The 14,468-nt window shown below is 35.3% G+C and overlaps 1 protein-coding gene across 1 annotated transcript in view; it reads right to left on the bottom strand.

Annotated features, from left to right (window-relative positions):
- Nucleotides 1–7,411: 7,411 nt before the first annotated feature.
- The window catches only part of LOC107667054 (gamma-aminobutyric acid receptor subunit alpha-2), a 16,823-nt gene continuing 9,766 nt past the window's right edge, over nt 7,412–14,468 (bottom strand). Inside the window, exons 3-8 of the mRNA XM_016458634.1 lie at nt 12,002–12,222; nt 11,113–11,195; nt 10,874–11,017; nt 10,638–10,790; nt 8,817–9,019; nt 7,412–7,814 (exon numbers count right to left, since the gene is read on the bottom strand). Coding sequence (XP_016314120.1) covers nt 8,949–9,019; nt 10,638–10,790; nt 10,874–11,017; nt 11,113–11,195; nt 12,002–12,222 — 672 coding nt within the window. The 3' untranslated portion in view covers nt 7,412–7,814; nt 8,817–8,948. The remainder of the gene's footprint in view (nt 7,815–8,816; nt 9,020–10,637; nt 10,791–10,873; nt 11,018–11,112; nt 11,196–12,001; nt 12,223–14,468) is intronic.

The raw sequence follows: 14,468 nt of genomic DNA, 5'->3' as shown, positions 1-14,468 counted from the left end.
AGCTTGAGCTGCATATGTTGCTATGGTAACCTCTTCGTCGCAGCATATTTGTGTTTTTATGGTGTTTTTGTGTAACTTTTGTGGTCACTGAATCGTTGTTTTAAAACCCAGTTGAAATGTGTTTATATGGCCTTCCCCTAACCTATATGTAAAAACAGATTTTGTATTGGTAAAAAAAAATCCATTAGCCTATCTTACTTTTTTATTGTTTTTTTATCCTTATCAAATCCCCACGAGGATGTAAAACCTGAAATGTATGATGTTGTGGGGACATAATTTTGGTCCCCATGAAGAAACGGCTTATACATCATACACAATTAGGCCTGTATGCTTTCTGAATGTTTACTGTACGGGTTTAGGGGATGGAGTTTAACGTTTCTACAGTATAAAAATTATTGTCTGTGGAGTGTTATAAAGCACAAATACTCAACGTGTGTGTGTGTGTGTGTGTGTGTGTAAGGCTGCGTTCGAAAGCTGAGGCAGCGGACTTGATGCCTCTCTGCCTTATCAGGCAATAGCTTTGCAGGCATCGTTTGCGCACAAAGGTAGCCTACCTCACAAAACTGATTTCGAATGGACTTCTTAGACAGCATGACGGTTTAATGATCTACAGCACAATAGAGAGAGCTTTGATAATAACTAAGCTAATATTTAATTACTACAATACTAATTTCTCACTAAATGTTACATCAGTTGGTCAAAAAAGTACATTTAGCCTACACACAAACTGACCACCAAACGCAACTTTCAGATGAAATATTTATTTATTAGCTCAACTGTCAAAGGAAATTGAACACACAGGATTGTGGGATATCAAAGGCATTTAAAAAAAATCGATCAAATGAAGGTATCTCAGTAGACAGTATGCACAACGATCATTGGATTCGAATGTGCATTGTTGCCATCCTACCTCCACATGCTACCTGCGGAGGCAGCATTTTTCAGCTTTCAGATGCAGCCTAGGGGTGATCCTGTTCTTAAAGATCTACGTCCTCCAACACACCTGTTTGTAATTTTCAAGTGTTCTTGAAGATCTTAATTAGCTGGTTCATGTGATTTGGTTTGAAGATGAACTTTGCAAGTAGATCTCCATGTACACAGTGGAGTGAACAAAATTAACATGGTTGAAACATTTGTGTATGATCAAATTCTTATATGATTTCATTACATTGAAAATAAAGCTAAAAAATGCACCCTCCAGGTGCATATGGTGTACAACATGGCAGATTACAAATTACAAAGCAACAGACCTTTACAACACACAGCCATTGCAGCTCCATTTTAAGACACCTTTGCAATATTCATGGCCATATATGGCTTCGTGATCTGGAAGACATTCACCTCTTGATATACAGTATATAGGCTAACTGACTGTTCATTCAGCTTTATACTCCATTATTGTCAGCACCATGGAGAGTTCCATGCAGCAAGAGCAGAAATAGACACTTGCCAGAGCTAAGACAATTTCCTCTTCTTTTTGCTATCATTACTTGAATTCTTATTCAAATTATAACATCATTCAAAAAGTCATTAAAAAGTTTGAAATATCAGATGTGTATCAGAACATCACATGAATTTGTTTTATAGTTCATAGTAATATTCTACTATAATGATATGTTGGATATGTTTCGATTTATATTTGATTATACATTTCTCACTAAATGTTTAAAATGCTGGAATGATTTTAGTATAAAGGCCAGAGCTCTGTTTCAGCCGGTGAAGTACTTTGAATTCAGATTTGCTCTGATGCTCTGACACAAATGAAAGGAATGGAAAAAATCTCTATTATTTTGTCAGCCATTAATATTGTGAGACAAAATGATGTGGACCCGAGACGTGCCCAAGATATTCTCTGCTGGACCACACACACACACACACACACACACACACACACACACACACAAAAGCACATTTTAATAACAGTATGATGAGGTCTACAAACACAATAACCTATTCAGGATTCATAGCTTAACATAACCGTTGAAATACTACTATATCTGTGTAAATTAGTTTTTAGTGATCTTTAGCATCCAATCCACTTGATAAAACCCTTAATAAAGTGAAAAAAGTGAAGTGACATGTGGCCAAGTATGGTGACCCATACTAGGAATTAGTGCTCTGCATTTATCCCATCCAAAGTGCACACACACAGCAGTGAACACACACACACCGTGAACACACACCCGGAGCAGTGGGCAGCCATTTTTTTGCTGCGGCGCCCGGGGAGCAGTTGGGGGTTCGGTGCCTTGCTCAAGGGCACCTCAGTCGTGGTATTGAAGGTGGGAAAGAGCGCTGTACATTCACTCCCCCCACCTACAATCCGCAACTTTTGGGTTACGAGTCCAACTCTCTAACCATTAGGCCACGACTTCCCCCTGCACTTTGTAGCACTAATATTTGTAGTGCTACAAATTTTTAATCTGATTGATATTTATCTGCCATAATAACATGCACAAAGTTTCCTGACATATTATATATGTAGTACACACATACTACGTAAACAGAGCACAAACAGTCAAGTTCTGTCACACGCTTTAAGCATCAAAGCCCTGTGCATGTCCCCTCTGTTGCCAGGCAACTCAAACAACTCCTTATTCATGCTAGGCTGGTTTCTCTGTAGAGTAATCCAAAACCCATTTCTCTCCACTTTCCCCTATTTTTTATCTGCCATCTAGCAACCTTTTATCTCTCTCATTTTTTTTCATCTCACACATGAACATGCATGCATAAACATGGGCACAGATGAAATCTGATTTTCCATCTGCTCCTATGGTAATCTCCAATGCATTATGCTGCCAATTTCGTAGTGTATATGACACTTTTTTTAATATATCAGTATGTCAGTGTTATTTTAGCATTACTATTGTATTTATTAATATTTTGAATTAGATTTTGTTTTTGTATTTTCAGTTTTCCTTTTGGTAATCAAGTTTTGATAATTTTGTTACACCCTTTTGTCTTATTTTGTTTTTTGAATATTTCTATTTAGCCTTAACTTATTTTTATATTAGTTTTAATTATTTTAGATTATTTTATAGCAATGTCAATACTTCAACTTAGTCAACCAAGTAAACATTTCAACATTTTTGTTTACGTTTTTAAAGTTTTTCATCAAATATTTTAGAGATCATGTCCATGTGTTAAAGAAAGCAATAACTATTCCCATTGAACTGCCAGAATTAAAAATTGTTTTCTATCATAAAAATAAAGTAAAATAATAAAATATTTGATTGAAAAAACTTTTAACCCTTTAACTGTCACCGTCCCATTTGTGGGACGCTTGGCACTCTTTTTTTTCATTGTGTTTTTTCCCAATCATATATTTTAGTAATCATCATAAATTTGATATCATTTGAAAGCGTAAAACCATCATTTGAAAATGTAAAAATTAATCCTGTGAAAACTATTTTGAAATCGGACATTGCGTTACCATGGCAATGGTACTTTAAAATATTTTAAATGATTCCACTTCTACAATAATCTGCTGATTGTCTTCTTTAAAAAGAGTCCAACCTTAGGTCTGTATTCAAAAGTGTTCATGAATTATAACAATTGAAGTTAGGATAGTGCACTTTCACGTCTATGTTCAAAAATGGGGGGTGACAGTAACATAAACAAAAATGTTTAAATGTAGAAATATTGCCTTGGCAACTTACTGAAATGTAATTTTATTTTATTTTATTTCAAATATAGAAAACAATTTTATAGCAAAGTACTGTAAAGAGGGCATGTCCATGTGAAAACAATAGCTGTGATATATTTCCATTGAACGGCCATTGTTGAACATTAATGTCACCGAGTTGTTTGTTCTCTCTGATTGTTCATTTATCATAAGCGACAACAAATCAAATCTGGAAAGGAAAGCGCTGTGACATTGTCAGTCTGCTAGAGAGGATGAATGCAATTAAGAAACAATGAAATACATTCTCATTAAACAAACAATTATAATTTAGAGCAGCAGCTCTGCATATATATCATAGATGTTCAAACATTCTCAACAGGTGCCGGAGGTGAAGTAAATAAATACCACATCATTTCCCTTTATTTGGAAGAATAAATGACTTTTTTCTGTCGTTTTGGTTTCATATTGTTTTTTTTGTTTTTTTTTTCACGACATGCATTGTTAGCTGAGGAATCTATTGTAAACATTAGGCAGTGTTTGTGTAGGCTTCAAATGGCTTCAGCCTGTTCCCAGACACAAGCAAACACAAACTTGGTTGGATGCTCTGCCTCTGTGATCTTTCACATCAGATAAACCCTCAAACCCTCACGGCATCCTCACAGACGTTGCTTAAGGCAGAATGCTCTGTTAAAGGGGTCATATGATGTGATTTCAAGTTTTCCTTTCTAATAATGTGTTTTTTGAACATTAAAGCATGTCAACATATTCTGTTACACCAAATACACAAAATAATGATCTTTAAAAAAGCATCATATGACCCCTTTAATGCCACCTGACAAAGAGCCAGCATCAGTTCCACCTTAAAAGGGGCCAATAAATGAAATCCAGCTTAGTTTTTGAGTCTCACCCCGGTCAAGTCTGTGTGTGCCATGACCCAAAGATGCTTTTCCAGAAGGTGCAAAGGAGTTAGGGGAGGTTAATGGAGTACTGTCTTTCTCTGTTTAGCCTTGTGTGGCCACTGCTAGCTGTATCTCATACATGCAGATACTGATTCCATAACCAAAAGAGATGAGCTGGGTACGCCGCCGTTATGCTATTAAAGCAAGATCTTAGATAATGCACACAAATTCCTGGTTCTCCATTCAACGCTGCTAATCTCAAATTCTGCTGCTTAGTCAAAGCAGAGTCAGCTACACAAAAAGCTCTCAGACAGAATGGAGAGACGGATGAAACAGGCAATGAAATGCAGAAAGACAATATGGATTAGGAGTCTAGTGGATTTGACCAGAAGCAGGTTTTTAAATAAAAGAAGCAGTCGGCACATGGCGAACTTATCAATGTGTATTGACTAGTGCCACGTCAGCTCAATGCCATTCCACTGAGTGAAATTTAGACTGCAGTTAGGTTTGTGCCAGGGTTATTATAATTAACTAAAACTAAAACCATAAAAACTTTTTGTTGACTAAATGTTAACTGAAACAAGATAATAATAAAAAAAAACTTAAACCTATTTTATTTCAGTCAGTTACTAATAAGGCAGCATTTTTTTGTTTTTTTTTTGTTTAACGGAATAGTTCAAGATGTACTGTAGATGTTTGTTTATTCATCAAAACAGATTTGGAGAAATTTAGCATTACATCTCTTGCTCACCAATGGATGCTCTGCTGTGAATGGGTGCCATCAGAATCAGAGTTCAAACAGCTGATAAAAACATCACAATAATCTACAAGTAATCCACACAACTCCAGTCATCAATTAATGTCTTGTGAAGTGGGAAAACAAATGTATCATTAAGACGTTTTTTAGCTTCAAACCATTGCTTCCAGATAAAATACAGATCCTCTATCCATATTGCTTTTTCCAGTGAAAAAGTCGTCTCGTTCAATTAAGGAGAGAAATATGCACAGATCAAGCACCATTTACAAGCACAAGCAGTCCAAAACAGTTCTAAACAAATATTTTGGTTGATTTTGATGTGAGACGACAACAGGGGATGGAGTTTTTCACTGGAGGAAGCATTATTATTATGGAGTATTATTTTGTCCAGAAACGATGGTTTAACTTCACAAGACATTAATTGATTTCTTGTGGATTATTGTGTTGTTTTTATCGGCTGTTTGGATTCTCATTCTGACGGCACCCATTCATTGCAGAGGATCCATTGGGCAAATTATGTAATGCTAAATTTCTCCAAATCTGTTCTGATGAAGAAACAAACTCATTTACATTATGGATGGCCTGAGGGTGAATATATATTCAGCAAATTTTCATATTTGGGTAAACTATTCCTTTAACTTGATGTACTAAAAAACTAAAACTGAAATAAAAATGAATAAAAACTGTATAGATATATGTAAAAAGAATAAAAATGACAAAATTATTAAAACCTTTAATTTAATATGAAAACAGAATACATAAAAACAAACAAAAACCTAATTCAAAATTGTAATAATAGGATTTCAATTATATTATTTGTGCTGTTTGATTGTGAAGCTGTTTTTTTTTTTTTTTTTAGCAATAAGGACTTTGGCATTTTTGTGTTGCACAGTGCCAAAGGAGGGGCACAATCACGATCACCCACACAAAAGGAGAGTAACTGAGCCATGTTGGCTTTGATAACACTTTATTTTAGTCAACAGGGGAGCTGTCTCTTTGACCAGGCAGAAAACTGAGAACCGTATGGCAAATTGAAAAGCTGTTAAAAGTAAGCCCACAGTAGTTCATTCAAGCGTTTACACTTGTCTGGATTGTTAATGTTAGTAATGAAAACTCTGAAACTGTTTGACAGATGATATATTGAGCGAAGAGTACATTTTGATTCCCATTTTCATAGCATCATTAGGCGTATGTATCATACTGAGAAGCCCATTACAACCATTATCTGCATTAATCATGAAGCTACAATAGACATATTGAAAATAACATATGACCAACATCATGTCACTGTTGCAACATTAAGCTAATGTGAGTGTCAGTGGCCTGGACCTTAGAAGCGTCACCGTTTGAGTAACACATATAGTAAGACCAACATATTGCTCTCATTTCAACCCAAGCAAATTAAAAATGTAAACTATTTGGGAAAATCTCAGCAGCATTTTCCATTAACTGTGAACCAAAGAAACAGCAGTGGCTCAAATGCAGTGCTAATTCCACTTGAGACTGTGCTCATGGATCAAAGTGTCCACAACAATACGAAGCATTGTGGTACTTCAAACAAACTCATTGAATCATTTACCTTTAAACCATGTGTGGGTGTGCGCTTTCATTGATGATGCATTGCTTATGGCTGAGAATTAGATGCACAGGTGCGCGATGAGAGTGAAAGCTAATATGCAATCAACTTTGATGCAAGAAAATAAGGTGCCATACTTAATTTGACTTGAAATGCTACATCAGTCAATATAAAGGTGCAGTGATCTGTCTTACAGATACTGTAGTGCAGTTATAACAAAATAACACAGCTACCACATTTAGTATGCACTTTCATTTTAAACAGTATGTCGTTTATGCACAATACCTGTGAGCTTAATTCATAATTTAGCCAAAACACAAAATACATTGACATAAACACTTGGTTTAAATGGAGGTTGATATTTTATAAATATACTGTATAATATACAAATGTAGTTAAAAAAAAAAATTTCAATACCCAGAAATCAAATAACAACATACAAAAATAAAGCTGTGAAAATAAGTCAATTTGTCCCGTTAAAGTATGATAAGATACTCTTTAAATTGTCCTGGCAGTGGTAAGATTGTAAGGAGGCTGTAAAATTTGTTAATTTCTTAATGCTGCCATACAGAAACGTCAAAAGTACACTGAAGAATTTGTACAAAAACTGCTATTATAATTTAATAGTATAGAGGGATGCTTGTATGTGCAATAGCTAATGGCTCACTGGGAGGGCACCATGTTCTTAATAACAGGCTCTCTGTTGAGATATGTGGCCCAATAAACCAAGTTAAAACTGCCAAAAAGCACTGGAAAGATAATGCGGGACATACGGTCAATCTTGCTGACGCTGTTGAAGGTCTTCAGCGCCTCTTTAGCCACTGGCTGAGCTTTACTGGGCTCTGCTGTGGCGCTTTTAGAGACAGTGGGCAGAGCCGAGTCCTTCGCAATGTGGGGCGCATAGTTTGCCACTGCGACTGCATATGCGTTATTCTTTTTAATAACGGATGTTTCCTTTTTCTCAAGTCAGAAGAAATTAATTAACGCAATGCTACATGTTCAGTCAATGATATTATGTTAAATGTTCTAATAATTTTTAAGTCATTTAAGTAAAAGAGACGCACAATATCAGACAATGTTCACAATGATGGGAGTTTAAAGATACAGTTCATCCAAAAATGAAAATTTGCTGTAATTTTACTCACCCTCTGGCCATACAAGATATAGATGACTTTATTTCTTCATCAGAACAGATTTGGAGCAATGTAACATTACATCACTTGCTCACCAAAGGATCCTCTGCAGTGATTGGGTGCCGTCAGAATGAGAGTCAGAACAGCTGATGAAAACATCACAATAATTCACAAGTAATCCACTCCAGTCCATCAATTAACATCTTGTGAAGTGGTTAGCTACATGTTTGTAATAAATCCATCATTAAGACTTTAACTTCAATCGGCTGCTTCCGGTTAAAACTAGTCGTCTGTTCATAATATTGCTTTCTTCAGTGAAAAAGTTGTCTTGTGTGAATCAGAAGAGAAATATGCACAGATCAAACACTGTTTGCAAGCGAAAATGGTTCTAAACAAATATTTTTATGTGAGAGGACAACAGGGGATGGAATGTTTTACTGAAGGAAGTGTTATTATGGATTGTGGACTGGTATTTTGGTCAGAAGTGATTGGAGTCGTATGGATTATTGTGATGTTTTTATCAGTTGTTTAGACTCTCTTTCTCATGGCACCCATTCAATGCAGAGGATCCATTGGTAGGCAAGTGATGCAATGCTACATTTCAACAAATCTGTTCAGATGAAGAAACAAACTCATCTACATGGATGGCCTGAGGGTGAGTACATTTTCAGTAAATTTTCATTTTTGGGTGATTTTTTCCTTTAACTGTGCTGAATTAACAGTGTTGGTTTCCCTCATCTAAATAACTCCTCTTCCCAATGACAATAATCAAAGCTACCAGATGTGCTCCACTCCAAAATCAAAGCCCGGTCTGTGTCGTCATGGTTACCTTATCACTGACAATGCTCTTGCCATCCCAGGCCCAGCCGCGCTTGGTGAAGTAGTTTACTGTGGCAAACTCGATGAGAGCAGAGAAAACAAACGCGTAGCACACAGCAATGAACCAGTCCATGGCTGTGGCTTAGGCCACCTTTGGTAAAGAGTTTCGAGCGCTGATACTCAGAGTGGTCATCGTTAGCACTGTAGTCACACCTAGAGCAAAATAACAACAGCAACAAAAAAAAGACTCAGTGAGCACTGTATATACAGATACCGCATTAGTGCAGCATGACTCACTGCAGATAATTACCAGCGTTTATGCTGTTCACTCATTTGTGGAAGAGACAGCACAGATGTACGCGTGTAATCACAAATGCCCTGGGCTAAAGAAATTGTGTTCATTTCAGCAGTCAGTCATATGCCCTAAGTGGACCTCCTGTCCTCATTTTATATAGATGATCTTCTGTTTTTTGTAAACAATTTTAATGAATTTTTGCATCCTCCAGGAAAATAAATCAATCCAAATACTGTATATTTATCATTATAACAGATATTTGGGAGCAAACATAGAAAAATGCAAGAAATGCTACTCTTTTTTTTTTATATCTCACTTTTATCTTTTTAATCAACTCAAGACATTTCTTTCAGATCAATCAATAAAGGAATTTTCACCAGATGATTTAAATAGCTTTATTTGGAAAAAAATGTATCATTCTAGAATGACTGGGGTGACTTTATACAGGAGTGCATCTGCATGGAAAATAAAAATAATGATGAAAATGACTTTTATAATGATAAAAAATTACTTTTTACTCTGAAGATTTGTTTAAGTGCAATACATCCCATTAAGGCAGAATGATTTATTCATTAAAAGAACCTGCTGAAACCTCTTTCAGTAACCATAATCTAGTGTTTAATAAAAACAATTTCATTTTATAGTACAATTGTAAAACCACAGCACTAATATTTACATCTCAATTTCTTTATTTCAAATGTTTTCTTTATTTCAATTGTTAAACCATTGTGATTTTGGCAGTTTTGCACTCTGGTTGAGCCATATGCTATCTGTGCTGGTACTGCACTGTACCATGCATAATTCAGTTTTGCCATTGTGTTTTTTTTTTTTATCATGGCAGCATTAACTAATCGAATGATGACCAAGTGATCATATAGCCAGCATTTTCAAGAGCCAATTTAGGTGCCTGGATCACAGTGGTGGAGTAATGTTGTACAGTCCCAGTAAATTGTTTTACTGTTTGTAAAGTTTGTATCCCCCGCAAACCGAGCACTGATGCAAGATGTAGAATTGTGGTGTGCACATTTTTTCATTCGCATAATTGCTTTAGTGAATTGGCCACTAAAACAACAAAGCTTGTGAATAAATGACGCTATCAGCATTTCATTCTTAACTAAGTTCCCCCTGCGAGTCCGTGTTTAATTTAAATGTGTCTTTTGGATGCTAAGGATTCCTCCCACTGAATGAACAAAAATACACACATTCATGCACATAACTGCATGGACAAATTTTTCTCCAAAAACACAATGGAGGCCAATTTTATAGCTGTTTGCCTTTGCTCGCAGCCATTTAAAATGTATCCCTAGAGTTCAGAAGGAAATTGAAACTGCTAGAGAAAATAAAAAAATTTACACATTCTACATCAGCTTTATCCATGACTGCATCAGTAATTTAATCAGAACAACAAAATAAGCATGCTAAACTGATTTTTCATCGAAAAGATGTACACAGCCAACAAAGAAATATGTGGCATAATAAACAGAATTAAAAACCTTTCCACATTATGTTCTGATTACACAACACATGCTCACCCACCAAAAACTGTGCGTGCGGGGACAGACTCTCGATTGAGCCAAAAAGAGACTTGGGATAAGATGACGGTCATTATGCAAGGCAGGTACGTCTGGATCACAAAGTACCCAATCTTCCTCTTCAAATGGAAATGGGCAGTCATCACTGTATATTCACCTACACAGCAGGAAAGAGACATGAGAGAGGGAAGAACGACTGATAAGAGCATATGGATCCAGATAATTTTGTGAATGTCTTACCAGTACTGGACTTGATGGTTTCCTTGCCAACAGTCTGTCCCATTAAGGCATACTGGTTAAGTCTAGATCCATCTGGAGCTACTTCCACCGATAAGGTGGCATTACGAGTCCAAACATACGTCACCTCTGTCAGAGTGTAAGCATCTACATACAGACACAATATATTATAATAAAACCCAAAGCATAGACAGATATGAATCATTATGGGAATAAAATAAACGATTAGCATTTTTGCTTACAGCTGCCAAATTTAAGTGGACAGGAATGGAAGTCCATTGGAAAGTCCTCAAGATGCATTGGGCATTCAGCTTGCACTGTCAACCTGCACAAATACACAAACATTATACAACAGTCACTCCTCAAAAGTTACGTGTTCTTACAAGGGCTGTCAATTTCATTAATTAATATAGTACATTTAATTATAAAAATCATAAATTGTATAAAAAAGGATTTTCCCGCTAACAGAGCAATTCAAGCTTACCGTTAATTATTCACTACTGTTCAAAAGTTTGCTGTCAGTAAGATTTTTTTTTTTTTTGAAGAAATAAATACTTTCATTCAGCAAGGATGCATGAAATTGATCAAAAGTGACAGTAAAGACATTTACAATGTTCCAAAAGATTTCTATTTAAAAAAAATTGAGTGATATCTACTGCAAATTCAAAGAAATAATTTACATTTTAAAATATATTAAAATAAAAAGATATTTTAATTACAATATTTCACAATATTATTGTTTTATTGTATTTTTGATCAAATAAATTCAACCATGATGAGCATAACAGATGTCTTTCAAAAACAACAACAACAAAAAATCTTACTGACTCCAAATGTTTGAATGGTAGAGTAAAACTGGTTTTTGGTCTTAAGATTTTAATAATTTTTTAGGGATTTGTGTTTATTGACATTTGTTTATTAACAATATTTTGACTTTTAAAGCAAGTTTTTGTAATGTCTATTCAATGATTTACTCATCTGCCTCTATAATGCCTTTCAGTTATTTTGATTTGGGGCCTTTTCTTAGCAAATATTGATATGTGTGATTAATTATGAATAGTTTGGTAAATTAATCAGCATATCATGTAATTATTTTGATTCATTTATTTGATAACTCTAGTACAGGGGTACCTCATAGTGTACAGTAGAGTGCCGTTCTCCATAATCCGCAGTAGTTTGTTAGGCATGGTCATGTTGTGAGCCACAGATTTCTTGCCGTTGTGAAAGAAAGTGTCTGGAGTCCAGATTTTACTGGCCATCAGGTTGTTGAGACGCAGGATGTTCATTGGCCCGTTAAACTTCAGCCGCTCATCTGTCCAGCGCTGACGGAAAAACACATCCACAGTGTATTCCTGAGAACAGAGAGTGACATATCAGGGGCTTAGACATTCTTCAGTGCTGACACAGAAAATGTGTTTTCATTCAATGTGGGATCCCAAAGTCTAAATGCTGCTGTTAGTCTAATTCAATTGTATGTTTTATTAAAAAGTATATTGTCAGGATAACCATTTGAAAAGCTGAGCTGAGTTAAAAAAAAAAGTTTTTTTAATCATCTATCAATGATGCATTTCATTGATCAAAAAAAGACAGTGCAGACATGTATAATGTTACAAAAGATTTCTATTTTTGAACTTTCTATTCATCAAAGAATCCTGAAAAAAAATTTATCAAAGCTTCCACAAAAATATTAAGCTGTTTTCAACATTCACAATAATAAGAAATGTTTCTTGCGCAGAAAATCAGCATATTAGATTGATTTCTGAAGCATCATGTGATAATTAAATAATGGCTGCTGAAAATGCAGCTTTGCCATCACATCAATAAATTACATTTGAATGTTTTTAAATACATTTTAAATATTTAAATATGAAAGAAAACAGCTATTTAAAATTGTAATAATATTTCACAATATTACTGTTTTTACTGTATCTTTGATCAAATAAATACAGCCTTAGTGAGGGAAAAAAATCGTACTGACACCAAACCTTTAAATAGTAGTCTATATTTTAGGATGTCGTAGTATTTATTTGATCTACTTTTGCTTTAATGGCATATTGTTTATTTCTAGATTTAATTTTGATTTTAAATCTCAGATATTCAATGTGGTCTCAGACTTTGGATGTCACTGTACATCTTTTAAAGACAGCTAAAAGAAAAGTATTAAAAGTAAGATGGAATGGGCTCCCTCAGTAAGTGCCAGCAACTTTTCAGTTCTCTCAATATGTTCATTGTCTGTGTATAGTGTGTTTCATCTTCCTCTCTATAGTACTAGAGAGTGGCAAAGTGTCAGAAGTGCTTCACATCACTGCATTATATCCCAATCCCTCAGGCACTGTGCTGCCATGCACCGACCCCCGGGGTGAAGGTGGGCATCCAGTTTCCATGGCAGCACAGAGACAGAAAAACATAATGTTATGTACATAAGACATAATACTTATTCACTCCCACACTTTTAGAAGTGATTATAACACAAAGATTATATTGTGTGACAGTACATGCTGTCACTGGAGCGCCAGGGCTCCCCAGCACTCACAGAGCCCATCTAATGCTTCATTTCCGTCTCATTATTCCATCTATCCTCCATCAGCTTTCACAATGTCACAATCATACTGTAGGAACAAACCTATTATGGGTCCATACTAAGTTAATTCCAGTACTATTATAAAACATAAAACCTTCATCTCGAACAAACTTTGAGGAAAGCTTGCCTGGTCATTTGATATTCTTGCTAATGTCTTGCAACATTACCCTTCATTATGGAGGAGTCAGGCAGAACTAGATAGACAATACTTGTCACTTTCCATTCTGTCATATCATAACCACACGGCCTGAAGGGAGTGGCAAAGTAAGACTGATAAAAAATAACCTGCTTTTGTGTTCCTCCATATTATATGTCTATTTTAAGGCATTATAATGTTTAAAAGAACATGGTATTGTGAAACACTAAAACTAAAGGCTGATCATCTGAAAACACATTTAGGAAATGATCTGTCTAAAAGCGAAATTTATGTCACATACACTAGATATAATACTAAAGATTTAGTGTATCTGTGATCATATCAGCATCAGTTACAGCAATATTATGAATTCTTTAAAAATCACTGTTGGTCAGAACATAGCTGATAATATTATCATATTATCATTATCTGATAATATTATCATTATAATATTAATAATATTATAAAAAAAAAATTTCTGTGCAAACTTTTTTTTATAAAATCGAAGTAAAATAATCAGACAATCCTGTACATTAGATTGTTCTGATAGATAAATTCAGTTGTAGTAGGTAAACTGTCTGGATTAAGTTTTTTTAGCAGTATAGTACAAAATATATAATGTCTTGTTTACGTATGTAAACCTTGTTCATAAGGGACACAACATGGGTTACCATATGCAACCGAGATGTTCCCTTTCAGTGAGTCACTTCGAAGTTCCGACACTAGGGGTCCCTACACTAAACCCCACAGCTGCTAAACTGCATTACGAGTCCATTGGGGCGCAGATGTTGACAAGCCCAGCGTCACAAATCACTGAGAGTGCTTCTTAAATTAGTGAGGGTGCTCTCTCTCTCTCTCTCTCTCTCGCTACATATATAAAA

Source organism: Sinocyclocheilus anshuiensis, unplaced genomic scaffold (assembly GCF_001515605.1).
Source record: "Sinocyclocheilus anshuiensis isolate Anshui unplaced genomic scaffold, SAMN03320099.WGS_v1.1 scaffold1486, whole genome shotgun sequence".
NCBI lineage: Eukaryota > Metazoa > Chordata > Actinopteri > Cypriniformes > Cyprinidae > Sinocyclocheilus > Sinocyclocheilus anshuiensis.
This window is presented reverse-complemented; position numbering and strand designations above follow the sequence as displayed.